The following is a 13,402-nucleotide window of genomic DNA, read 5'->3' as shown; positions in this document are numbered from 1 at the left end:
TTTTGGTCAAGGACCAGGCCTCTGAGATGCTACCATAATACAAATAAAAACATCCTGAAGTTTGCATACTGTAGCCAATATTTTGTATTAGTACAGTAAATCCTCCTCAATTTGACAGCACTTGATCTGAGAGTAGGTTGAATTTTCTGAGGATTTACAGATGAGTTTGTTAGTTTGAGTTAAAAATAAGACTGGAATCTCTACAGTTTTTGGGGAGGCTTTTTAATACTTCTAGCAAATAAGGTATTGGGTTCTGAGAACACTTCAATCTCCCTGGACACTCAATAACAGACTTAAAAGTGGCTGCTGTTCAACAAAAAAATTCAAAAACACACTCCAACGAGAAACTGCAGAACTGGAATTGCTTTGCAAATGGGACACCAAACAAATTAGGCCTTAATAAAAACTGGGAGTAGATGGGTCACTACAAAAACTAATTTCCCCCTGCTGGCACCTTCTTGTCAGCTGTTTGAAATGGGCCACTTTGATTTCATTGGCCTCATTAGCACTACAAAGTGAATTTTCCCTCCCTTGGTATTCACTCCTTTTTGTCAGCTGTTGAGAATAGGCCACTTCCACCTAAACTGAATTGGCTCGTTAGCACTGACCCCCCACTTGGTAAGGCAACTTTTCATGTGCTGTGTATTTATACCCGCCTACTGTATTTTCCACTCCGTGCATATGATGAAGTACGTTTTAGCCCATGGAAGCTTATGCCCAAATAAATGTGTTAGTCTCTAAGGTGCCACTAGATCTCCTCGTCATTTTTATCTTGGTTCATGGGACATCCCTACAGTACCGTGTGTCCTCCTGCCTTGCTCTCTACCTGTCTTATACCTCTCCTCCTCTCACCCCCTCATTTTTATTTTTCCTGTGTTCTCAAACTCTACCTCCTCCTATCCTGCTGCCCTCCTGCCCTGACTATTTTTCATGGTCTTACATATCTACAAGTCACCTGCGCCTCTCCTATTAACTGCTACGTCTGTTAGTCTATAAGGTGCCACAGGATTCTTTGCTGCTTTTACAGATCCAGACTAACCCGGCTACCCCTCTGATATTAACTGCTAGTTACAGCAGTTCTGTTCCTAGCCCCGTCTTCCCTATCATCTCACCTACCTTCCATTCCCTGCTTCTTTCTAACCTTATTCCCATCACTTCCTTGCTCCAACTGAAAAACAATACTGCCATCAAGATATGCAAATACCTAGGGCTTAAATTCTCATATAGTATTTCCCAGAGCCCTGCACACAACCCCCACCAGGGCTCTGCTCTGGACAGCTGTGACTGAATTTAAGCCCTGCAAATACTGCACAATCTTACTGGAATCCTCATCTTTCTTTAACCCTTTCTCTCTATATACTGCTTGTTCTCACTTCGTGTCATGTCTTAATTCAATTGTAAGCTTCTGTGGGCATGGACTACAGATGTTATTTGTTCTTTGAAGTGCATGATATGCATAAGCAGAGTGGTGAACAATAGGTTAGCAAGAAGCAGGTTTCTAGAACTCAGTCATTAGAAGGTGGTGGTAGTCGGAGGTTTCAACTACCCGGAGGCGTGGTGGGATGTTGTACGTAGGCTCAAGCTTAACAGGACATTTGAGTCATCATTTAGGGTGTTGAAATGTGAAAACAAAAGCAGAAACTACAGGGAAGCAAGCAGCACTTGACTTAATTTGGAGGTACATATGGTGTAATTAGTGATGTGGAAGTAGATGGTGTCTGTCGTTAGTGACCACAGACTTACTGCGGTTGATATTGGACCAAAAATTAGAAGGAAAAGAGAAATAAAGAATTTCTTAAGGAAATTTTATATTTCTGTGATGGGATGGAAACAGATTATGCTATAGACAGCAATCTGACCTTGAGTGACAGTTGCCAAGGTGACCATATATTTTTCCTGCTCTAACTTCCTTTTTGAATTTAATTTTGAACTTCTAGAGATATGGGTTGTTAGTCATGGTTAGAATTTCCCCAGAGTGTGATCGTGCACTCATGAAACCATGACAAGAGGGGTGGCCCAAGTGCTAGACAGGCAGACTTAGAACCAGTTGATGGAGTCAACAAAATAGAAAAGGGTGCATCAGTAGATGTAATTGAGACTTTTTAAAATCCTTTGATAAAATCCCTCAAGACTCTGTTAAAGAATCAATGTTGTAGGGTAAGAGGTAGAAGGCTGTAATGGTCTGGAATCTGGCTCAGAGAGTCGCAGGAATAACTAGTCAACTTCCAACATGGTGGGAGAGGCTAAATAAGTGCCCCAAGGAGCCATAGTAGAATCAGGATTTTGTTTTATCTTCCAGCTGTCTCCTGCCTCATTAACTACACTCCTTCCAAGCCACGTGGCAGGAGCTGCTGCCTCTTGAGGAGGACCTATCTGTACTCCACTCTGCTTCCATGGCCCACTGGGGATAGTAGTTGGCAGTTCCTTCGCGGAGCTGTGAGCATGCGGGTGAACCTGGCGCAGTTCACAAGCTCCTTTCGTGTCAGGTCCACACAGTATGGGTTTCACAGCTAGTTGCTAGACAGCAGAGGAATGTGAAGATTTGGGAATAATGGGCTCAATTCTAGGTTTGAGAGGGGAGCATTCTGTAGTGGTTACAGACCCTTCTGCCCCTGGCCCTCCAGCCTGTCCGTATTGCCGGTTCCATCCATGCTCAGCCTTAATTTCATCCTGAATGATTTAGGTCTGGCGTAGTTATAAGCAACAGAAAACAGAGTTACAATGAAAACTGGGGGGCAGCCTTGACTATGCGCATCGACCTGCACCACCTGTAACCATCAAGTCATAGTGACTGTCCCACTCTCTATCCCACCGTTAAACCTGTCTTGTACGCCAAATCTTGATGGATTAACTGGCCAGGTTTATGTTCTTGATTCTGCTGGTGACTTGGCTACTCAGTTATCTCCTAGGGGAGGGTGATGTGAACAGTAGAGCACGCCTGTCCCAGGAGTGAGATCAGTGCATAGCAGCAAGTCTAAATTCATGCCGAATTATTTCCCTTGTATAAATGTGGCTGCCAAAATGTATTTAAGTAGACTGAACAAATACGTGGCTGCTCATGCAGATCTGAATGGCTTCATCTGTGATTAGAGCAGCAACTCGTGTATCTGGGTGTGCTGAGTTCTAATCCCAGTGTTCCTGCTCTCTTGCTGTGTTTTTTTTTCACCCCCCCAGAGCAGCTTCCCTTAACTTGTCACCCTTCAGATTCCATGAGTTCTGCATCCGAGGCTGGTGTATCGTTGGGAAGAAACAGACGTGTCCTTACTGCAAAGAGAAGGTGGATCTCAAGAGAATGTTTAGCAACCCGTATCCTTTTCTGGTCTTGGGGCCAAATCCTAGCGACTTCGTCTCTTTTGTTTACCTTGCCCCCTGAAGGTGATCTGCAAACTTATTAACTGTGCTGGAGTTGGGCAGGGAGGGTTGGGTCTCCTTGCTTCTAATCACAGCTCTTCCACTGATTCCCTGGCTCACTCTGGGCAATGGCAAAACTCCCATTTACTTCAGTGGGGAGCAGGGATCTAGTCCCTTAACCGCGAAGGTGGCATGGGGTGGAAGAATGAGCACGCTTGGCGGTAAGGAAGCCTCAAACTCTAATCCCAGCTCTGCCAGTAACTTGTATGGCCTTGGACATGACGCTTCCCTGCCCTTCATCCCCCATCTGTAACTGTGATGCTTCTCTCGCTCCGTCACAGGGGTTGGGGGGAGGACTGGGTAACCTTTACCAAGTGCTTCAAAATAAAGCCCTGTGTAAGGGGGACCGGGGAGATGTTTCTCCACCTCAGTTTTGCTTTCCCTGTCTTAAGCATCAACTTTCGATACTCTCCTCTCCCCCGTTGCATGCCAAGGGACGTACTGGCCATGGCTTCCTGCCCCTCCCCACTCATTGGCCTGGGATGGCGAACCATGGCCAGTGGGAGCCGCAATCAGCCGAACCTGCCGATGCAGCAAGTAAACAAACTGGCCCGGCCTGCCAGGGTGCTTACCCTGGTGAGCTGCGTGCCAGAGGTTGCCGACATCTGCTCTAAAAGATCCTACCCCCCTCACTGTAAACCTGTTACCACACCCCCGCTGCAGGCTGCTCAGAAGAATGAGGCAAGTACTTCTCTTCTCCCCCTTCCCCGCAGTTAGTGCTTGTGCTCAGCTTTTATTCTGGTAGGTAAGAGTTAGGGGAATTTTATGTCTGGCTTGACTTGGTAAACAGGGCCTCATCTAAGCTGATCGGCTCTACGTGGGCTATTGGCTGCTTGCTGTAATGTCAGGTTTTGACTGCTTGTTCCTAGTACCATTTGTAGCTGCAAAGCTGAGTTGAAAGAGGGCAAGATTCTAATCATACCCTCATCAGAACAGTGCCTAAGGATATTCTACGCTACCCAGCCGTGTAGCATAGCTCCTTATGGGGTGAAGACCCCTCCCCAGTACTTTCCTTGTCATTCTCCAGCCCAGAAACCGTTCCTCTGTCCCTAGGCTCCCATTTCAACACTGAGCTGTGGGGTGGGGATACACCTCAGCACTATTCTGAATGCCATTACCAGGGGCTATTGCCAGGCCAGCGACTCCCTCAGCAGGGCACAGAAGGTCGCTGTCCTGGACACACAAGAAGGGTTACCAAGGGTAATGCTAGACCCCAGCCCTGCTCTTCTCCCCTACTGGCACGGCCTACCCTGAGCCCGTAGCCCATGGAAATGAAAGCCCAGCTGTATGACCCCTGCATTGGAAGGCCCATCTCTGTGTGCTATTATCTCTGGTTATCATCTTGATACTATGTGATAGGTCCACTTCCTCTGACCTTTCTGCCATAACCTATAATTCTGCCATCCTCAAGTCAGAAATGCAAACAAGAGGGCTGCATGCAGAAGGCTTCAACTAGGTAAGACACCTGCCCACAGCCTTCCAAGCCAGCCCCATGTTTCTCTCTGCTTCCCTGTTTTGCTGCTTAACTCTCCGTGTACAGCTGGGAAAGGCCTCACGTCATGTACGGGCAGCTGCTCGACTGGCTACGCTATCTGGTGGCCTGGCAACCCGTTATCATTGGACTGGTACAAGGTATCAACTACATCCTGGGGCTGGAATAAATCCTGAGCGGCCAGTGAGCTGTGGACATCACAGCAGGACTTCAACAGCAGTGGTGGAGGGCAGCAGCTGGCCAGGAAGACTTGCTTGTATCATTCACCTCTCAGGATCTTACACGCCCACAACACGTCTCCGGGGACTAAGGGAAAGACTTGGCACTGGCCAGCTCCTAGCAAAGCGGGTTTATGCTGGGGTGGGGGAAGGGTATTCTTTTTTAAAACAATTATTTTAATGAGCATATTTAAAACTTTATATTGCAGATTAAAAAGGAAATTAATGTTTGTCCCACTTCCCTCCAACCACCTCTCCACTTAGTTGTCTTATTCCCCTAGAACAAAGAAAACCAAGCTGGTTTTGGAAGCTAGCAGAGACCTCTCTCAGAAACCCACAGCAGCTTGCTAGGTACCTTCGCACCTCCTCTGGCTAAATCAGATCCCTCACCACTTGCTCAGGTCTCCTCTTCACAGCAGTTGCCAGCGCCTCTGCTGTAAGATGGTGGCAGAGGGCACCTGTGGCCCTTGATTGCTGGAAAAGCCACCTGGATTCCCCCGTAGTCAGGGCAGGATTCTGAAAGAGTATATGCATTAACCAGAGAAAAGGCACCTGCTGCGAGCGAAGCTCAGAACTGTGCAGCTGGAGGCATGAGACCTAGGACTTAACAACTCATGCCCTGTCAAATGCATCTACATGCAGAACAACCTAGGAATCCACCTGTGGTTAGCGCTGCCCAGGAGAACAGGTGCAGAGCGCTGGGCCCATGATTGAGGGGCTCACTGCAAACGTGGAATGCAGTCAGGTAGCCGACTACAGCGAAGGGAGGGTAACATCACAGCCTGCATCGTATGTTCAGTGCACAGGGGAGAGACTACACCTGGGGCGTGCACTTGCTTCCGGTGCACAACACTAAGGGACAAAGGAGGGCGTACTCATCTCCCGACCTGGCGAGCCAGGTACTAAACCGAAGAAATGAACCTGCACATCTGACCTCTGTTATGGACATAGTCTATGGGGCAAGCCGCTTCTGTCTGTGCTCTTCCATTTTTTGGAACGTTCAGGCTAATGTCACATTTTTTGATGGCAGTGTATTTTCTACCCGCTGCGCAGACCTGACCCGGTTTGGATTGGCCCCCTCACCTCCTTCTGTCATCCCAAAAAGGGGACGGCTGCTCGGGCTTGTTTGCTTTTCCCAATAGCTCAGAACAGACAAACCTACTTCAGGGATAAGTGTCAAATTGTCTCATTTTTTGAGCTTTCTCTGAATGAGGCTGGAGGGGAAAACCTGTTTGATGTGTTGAAATCCAAACATCCTACCAAAGAGCTTTTAAAGAGATGTTCTCCTCTTCTTTAGGAGGACAGCAGAACCTTGTTTCAGGCTGCCAGGGGCGCCCACTGGGGACAACTGCCTTTTACTATTTGGCAAGTTTAATAAAAGGCTTTATCAATATGTTCTGTTCGCATAAGGCCAGATGATGACTCTTCTTCACTAGCTAACTCAGCAGTCCCATTAAATTCAAGGGAACCCTTTGTGTTGTAATGCACTACGCATCTTGAGTCGGGGTCAGAATCGGGCCCTGATTGACAAGTTTCACTTTACCAGCATGTGATACGTGAGTTACAGATTGTAAAAGCAGCGGTGTCTTAGTAACGGGAGACCTTGCTGCAAGCGTTGACTCGGTCTCAGACGGGGATGAGGTGGCCAGTCCTTGTGCATGGCACACATGAGTGAGCTTCGACTGAAGCTTGCCTTAGGGCATACAGATGAGCTCATGATTTAAAGAGCCGTTTTCAGGAAACGCAGTTCAAGCATCTTCCTGCCACATTGACTTTCTGTGAAGCCTGGGCATGCTCAGTGCGCAGCCCAGGAGTTGTGTATGGTGGGCTTTCATGTTAACTTCCCCAGCACATGAATGGGCTTGCAAGGTCTACTAACAAATCTGATGTCTGCTGGGAAAAAAGCTACATATATTATTTGTGGTGGTTACAATCCCCGTCCCTCTGTTTTAAATTCTATAAAGAAATAGTTAACATCGTCGCGAAGTGTATGAATAATAAGGAACAAAGGAGCTGGGTGCAGCAATCTGGTTGCAATACAGCCGCAGGAATGCTCTACAGAGGGATCTGCTAGATCTATGGGGCCAGCTCTTTGGAAGCGTCTCTGGAACAAAAACTTTGACACGTGTTGGAGAATAGGGACGTAGACAGCAGTCCTTGGATGTATCCCATCTGCCTGTGCTCCACAGCCCGACTCTGCAGTTCTCAAGGCAGCATGTGACCGGTTGTGGCAACATGAGGTCCTGGCGTATTATGGTTGTTTAAGGCTTTCTGAATGAGCTCTGCCATCTTCCACTTCATTTTTACCGTGATGCATTTGCAAAGCATTGATGCTCGCAAGCATGTCTTTCAGTGACCAGAGAGTTAGGAAGTCAATCGCCCAGGCCTGTGGAGGGCTGCACATCTTTCTGTGCTAGGTGGCTCTCAGCAGATAGCACAATATTCTGATTGATCAATGGTTCTTTGCCACATGGTTCCCCAGGCTAATGATCATTCCCATAAGACTGGCAGTGCCAGGAGAAGCGAAGGATGGTGCCGAAGGACTGAGGTACATTGGCAGATCTAGGTGGAGGTCCCAGGATCAGCAGAAACATGGTCAGCCACAAGGGTTATTGAGGTGCATGGGCAGGGTTCTTGGGGAGAATGTTCTACTCAAACCACTGTTACTCCTTCGTGGACACTCAGTTAAGTCCAGGTTGGTTCTTATTGTTACATGGGCTCCATATTTACCTTACTCCATGCACGTACTGTATATATCAGTAGCACTTCCACAGATGTTTGTTCTAACAGACATATTGTGGGGGTTTTAAAACAAAATAGTTTCTAAATCTGCCCATTGAACATGGATGTATTGTTACTTCTGGGGGCAGGGAAACCAGGTGAGTTCAAATTGGGGTGAGCAAAATGGTGTCTGTCAGTGACTGTCAGACCTTACGGTGTGGAAAGAAGGGAAGTCTGGGAGCGCCGAAGCAGATCTCCCTCTGAACAAAAGCCATGTTTTTCCCCAACCTCTTGGTGAGCGCTCTGAAGCAATGTTAACTGTATCTTTTATTTGCTCTGGAAGAAATCAGACTTGACTGTAACCCTATTCACCATTGATTCAAGGTTTTATTTATTTCTATTTTTTAAAGTGAAATCTCAACCCTGGAAATTCTGTGCCAAAAACCAAAATAGAGTCCTTGATAGTGAGTAGTGCTGTGTTTTTGTTTTTATTATTGTTGTTTCTGTTCAAAGTTCAGGCAATGATAGGCCTTCAGATTGATACATTAACCAGTTATTGGCATGGTTGGCTGTAAACATGACCTGTGTCCACTCCACGTGTGGTTAATACTCTTTGGCAGCTAACCATATGTCTCCCCTAGTAGCAGTCTAGACTGTCACAGCTGGAAAAGGTGTCTTCCCTCTCTCCGCTAGACTGTGCTCATGTCCCTCTGTATGAACATACTCTGACTAATCTATCCCCTACCCCCTCTGGGCTGGCTGGTTTTCCCTCTTTCCTCCCATTAAACCCAGAGTGAACGTGGTCATGCAGTGTGTAAATGCGGAGTCACAAACCCTGATGACACGTGGCTGTTACAAGAATGGTTGATGGCCCCGACTCACCAGGTATCTGTGACATGATCTGAATGTCAAACCCTGGTTCTGCTTGTAGCACATGAAGTAACAGGGCAGATAGTGATGGGTCTAGGTCACATTATCGGTATGAATTAGGATCTAGCTAGGTATTTACACTGTCAGGAAGGAGAGAAAATGTGGCTGTTAGGTTAGGTCATAAATATGTCACCTTACCCAAGCCCTGTGCTGCTTTCTGCTATTAATGAGTAGGTGACTGACCAGCACCTGACACTAGAGCTAGCTGGGCCATCCCTAGGGGCATGCGGGGCCCAGGACAAATCAGCCTCCCTGCTAGTCTTCTCTCCATCTGGCGCACCATCCGCCCACCCACCCTGTTCTCCTCGCTGTCTGCCCACCAGCCTCACCCCCCTCTTACCTGCCACTCACCTCCCTGTTCGCCTCCTCACCCCACCTGCCTCCTCACCTGACTATCGGGACAAATGGCATCCTGATCATACATCAGTCGGGATGTGGGACAAAGGCTAAATATCAGGGCAGTCCCAATTTTGATCAAAGTGTGGGGCTTGGGGCGGTCACCCCAATTCGACCTACCCGAGAGCAGTTCAGACCAGGGAACGGCTGGCTTCTAATCTCAGCTGCTGGCTGAGTAACTCAAAAATCCATTGTTTGGGTGATTGGTTTTGCAGCTACCTAGCAAGCACTCTGGTGAGTACATGAGGTGGGGTCACTTGTTTAGGCCCATTGCCCCATCAGTTTTACTCCTGTTAAGTGAATTCCACATGTCTCACGGTCCGGGACCAGTTTTACAGCCAGTCCTGGCTGGCTGGCTTGTCTCTGCATGTTCAGTTGCAGTAAAGTGTGACTTTTCTGAGCTCTAGGAGGCTATGTGATATAGGGCTGTAGCAGAGGGCTGTTGGATTCTGTTCCCACCTCTGCCACAGGTTTGCTGTGTGACCTTGGTCAAGTCACTTCCTCTCCATGTGCCTCCGTTTTTCCCAGCTGTGTAGTAGGGATAACTATTAGCCATCCTTTTATAAAGCCCTTGAAGACCTCAAAGAACCAGAGCTATATAAAGTATTCAGATACTGTGTGCTACCACTTAGGCCTCATTTTTCAAGGGTGACTAATGATTTTTGGGTGCCCAACTGCAAATGCCTTAATGGAGGCAGAGGCTCAAAGGGCTGAGTGCCCAGCCTCTGAAAACCAGGCCCTGTTGAGGCATTTCCAGTGGAGCACCCAAAATCTCTAGGCCATTCTCGAAAATCTAGACCCCTGTTTGGCCTGGGTGGCTCCATAACACTTTTGGAATGGGGAGTGGCAGGGCTGAGGGGCTGGTCTGCTCTGGAAGGTAGGAGGCAGGAGCACCCTGTACCCTGACTGGCATGGCTACTCAAGAGCAAAAACTAACCTAGCCCTCTCTGATGGAGGCCCTCGTATCAGCATTTGAAAATGGGTCTCTGTCCATAGGAAGTAACTTAATTGTAACCAGTTCTGATACATGCCCATCTGCTTAATTTGTAATGAGACAAGTGCCAGGCCTTAAGCAATATTTTTACATTCATAACTGACATAGCAAGCCCAGAAGTGCTGAGGCTATGAACTGCCAAGCCTAGAAGTGCCAAGGCTCAACTCTGCCAATCCCTGGTACAAATTAAGCACTGTACACGTCCCATTCTGAGACTGATTACACCGTCTCATAGACTCACGGAGATGGGGGCCATTGCGGTCAAAAGTCTGGATCTTCAGAGGAATGTTTGCACACTCCTTTGTGCAATAGACATTGTTAAACTGAACCCCTATTAGGGAGTACTTCTGTCCGTATCTGTTCTGTGGAGCACAGCAGATTGTAATGGTTCCTGGTGGCCTTCTATGATTCCAAGGGCTTCTCAAAGTGGTCCTGGTGTTATATAGACCGCAACTCGGATTTCAAGATTTAACCTTTTCCAGATCAGCTAGCTGCCTTTGGAGCCTTAAAGCCCCACCTGATCTGCTGCATGCTTCATGGTGCATCTACCCTGGAAGGACTCATGTGGTTCTTGATATGTCAGTGTAAGCGGACAGAGAATTGCAGGCTAAACAGTCTTTCAATTGGTATCTTGATGGTCTCCGGTTTCAGAGTAGCAGCTATGTTAGTCTGTATCAGCAAAAAGAACGAGGAGTACTTGTGGCACCTTGGAGACTAACAAATTTGTTTGAGCATAACCACAAGTACTCCTTGTTCTTTTTGATGATCTCAGTTCTGCTTCACTGGACCTAGGTAGTTGGATCTCTTGCTTTTTCAGTATCTGGTGCAGACGGGGCATGGATGAGCAAGTGCATCCCAACGTAGATGTTTCTGGTCAGTTGTTGGAATCAGAAGCTGGTATCACCCCTGTGGCTGAGGGTGCGAGCCTGCCTGTTGTTACTCTGTCCATAGTCCAGGAGGCCCTTTGCATTCTAGGTGGCCAAAAAAGCCAGAGGGGCAGCCAAGAATACTTTTTTGCAGTCTTCACTTGGCTAAGGAGGCCGACTGCTCCCATCGCACGTGGAGCTCACCACTGTGGCTCATTCCTTTGTCACTCCTGTGTGCCTGGGGCTACAGATGAAGACTACACAGAGACATAAGCTACTGCAGAATGCGGCTGCCTCTGTACTTGGAGTGCTGACCATGTGGAGCATGTTACACTTGTGCACCAAAGATTGCACTGGCAGCTTATTGCACTGACCTGCTTCAGCAGCTTAAGGTGATGGGACTTTGTAGCACAAAGCCCTTTGGTCCAGAGCTATTTCTGGGCTCCACCCCACCAATCCCCTCTCTCTCTTTCTTCCCGCCCAGAGATCCACTGAAATACTTGAGCAGACAATATGGCTGAGGCCCATTCTTGCTGGATGGACCTCGGCTTTGGAATTTGCTTGGGCCTTCGCAATGTGCACGCATCCCCTGGCTTTGACAGAGCCAGGGTCAGACCTTGCAACGTGGTCTAAAAATCAATCCATTCACTCTTGGGTTTTTCCTGATAGGAGTTTGGGGTGCGGCCCAGGGAGATTGGCACAGCTGCCGTGTTAATGGTGTTTTTAGCTTTCTGTACATGTACCTAGTGGGAACTAAATGCATTTTTTTTATATACACTGAAAAATAAAGAATGGTGACTATCCACCCTCAACTCCAGCTGGAAATGGTTTGGCTCTGTCAACGCTAACAGCCAACTCTCCTCAGTATCTATTGAGGGAAGACCAGGAGCACCTGTTTCTCAACAGGTCATTAGTGTGGCCAAGACATGTTTGTGGAACCATCCAGGCCCAACATATCTTGCCCACATGCTCAGGGTTTAACTGATCACCATACTTGGGGTCGGGAAGGAATTTTCCTCCAGGGCAGATTGGCAGAGGCCCTGGAGGTTTTTTGCCTTCCTCTACAGCGTGGGGCACACATCACTTGCTGGAGGATTCTATGCACCTTGAGGTCTTTAAACCATAATTTGAGGACTTCAATAACTGAGACATAGGTTAGGGGTTTGTTACAGGAGTGAGTGGGGGAGATTCTGTGGCCTGCATTGTGCAGGAGGTCAGACTAGATGATCATAATGGTCCCTTCTGACCTTAAGTCTATAAATCTGTGAACATGTCGTGCTGCTTAGAAAGGACTGCATCCAGAATCTGGGGTGCAGAGGTGGTATAGAGCATTGCCTTGTTATTGGGAAGGGAGAGCAACAGCAGAAGCCAAGCTAGCTCCAGCTGCCCTTTGTGACTCTAAGAGCATGAGGGTACATCCAGTGCTTTAGTTTGTAAAGAAAGCGTTGCCGGGGGTCAAAATGGCAGGACCTTGCTCGCAAGTGTGGAATTTGCATGTGTTACTAAACACCATTGACAGAAGAGGTGCCGAGACTCAGCACCAGCAAGCCCAGCCTGGGAGCGGGGCTTGGCTAGCACTCTGAAGAGAGCTGTCTAGATAGGGTTTGGGCTGGAGCTCCGGCTCTGAAGCCCACCCCTTGCCTGTGTAGATGTCCCCGTAGGGATGGAGAGCAGTTCGGTCAAATGGGAGAATGGAACTAAATACAGGACATCATAACCATGCGCATGAGGCCAGTGGTGTGAGCCGAGCTTGACTTTTATTCCATCTCCAGTCTTAATAAAAGTCTAAGTTGAACTGAATATTTTGGCATATGTCTTATGTAGCCCCCTTCTACCCAACTGAAGATGGGCATCACCAGACAAACTGGCCAGGCCAGGGACCTGACCCAGAGGAATGTAAAGCACAGGGTTCCATCTGCTCAGATTCTTAAACCCTTTTCATTGCCCTGGTATCTGAACCCCTTCAAGCAGTGTGTTAAGTGACATGAAAAAGGCTAGTCATGATTCTTTCTCTCCAGTGAGAAAACTGAGGGTTTTTTATTAACTTGATTTATTTTATGTTTGCTGGGTAACGTAGTTTTATTACAGAAGGCCTGATCGAAGAAGTGCATCTTGGGCTTAGAATAGACAGTGATGAGGCTTGAGGCAGTGTTTAGCTCCTGTAGGAATATATTCCACAGCTGGGGACTAGCCCCAGAGAAAGCTCAATGTCCTGCACAAATGGGCTCTCCCCTTGCAGTTGACAGCTCCATTGTGCCAGAGGAGTGGAGATGTTGACCGTGGGCCTCGTCCCAGAGCTTCAAGTGATTGTTTAGATAGCTTGGGCCCATGCTGTTGAGTGCCTTGGAGATAAGCACTGAGACCTTGAACTTGA

The 13,402-nt window shown here is 47.8% G+C and overlaps 1 protein-coding gene across 4 annotated transcripts in view; it reads left to right on the top strand.

Moving 5' to 3' along the window:
• RNF121 (ring finger protein 121) overlaps positions 1 to 8,310 on the top strand; it is a 38,670-nt gene extending 30,360 nt beyond the window's left edge. For all 4 annotated transcript variants that reach the window (XM_050941409.1, XM_050941325.1, XM_050941484.1 and 1 more), the window contains 2 exons: positions 3,205 to 3,306; positions 4,952 to 8,310. In XM_050941409.1, coding sequence (XP_050797366.1) covers positions 3,205 to 3,306; positions 4,952 to 5,072 — 223 coding nt within the window. In that variant the 3' untranslated portion in view covers positions 5,073 to 8,310. The remainder of the gene's footprint in view (positions 1 to 3,204; positions 3,307 to 4,951) is intronic.
• The last annotated feature ends 5,092 nt before the right edge of the window (positions 8,311 to 13,402 follow it).

This window comes from Gopherus flavomarginatus, chromosome 1 (genome assembly GCF_025201925.1).
Source record: "Gopherus flavomarginatus isolate rGopFla2 chromosome 1, rGopFla2.mat.asm, whole genome shotgun sequence".
NCBI lineage: Eukaryota > Metazoa > Chordata > Testudines > Testudinidae > Gopherus > Gopherus flavomarginatus.
The sequence above is the reverse complement of the archived record's forward strand: the minus strand, read 5'-3'. Positions and strand labels throughout refer to the sequence as shown.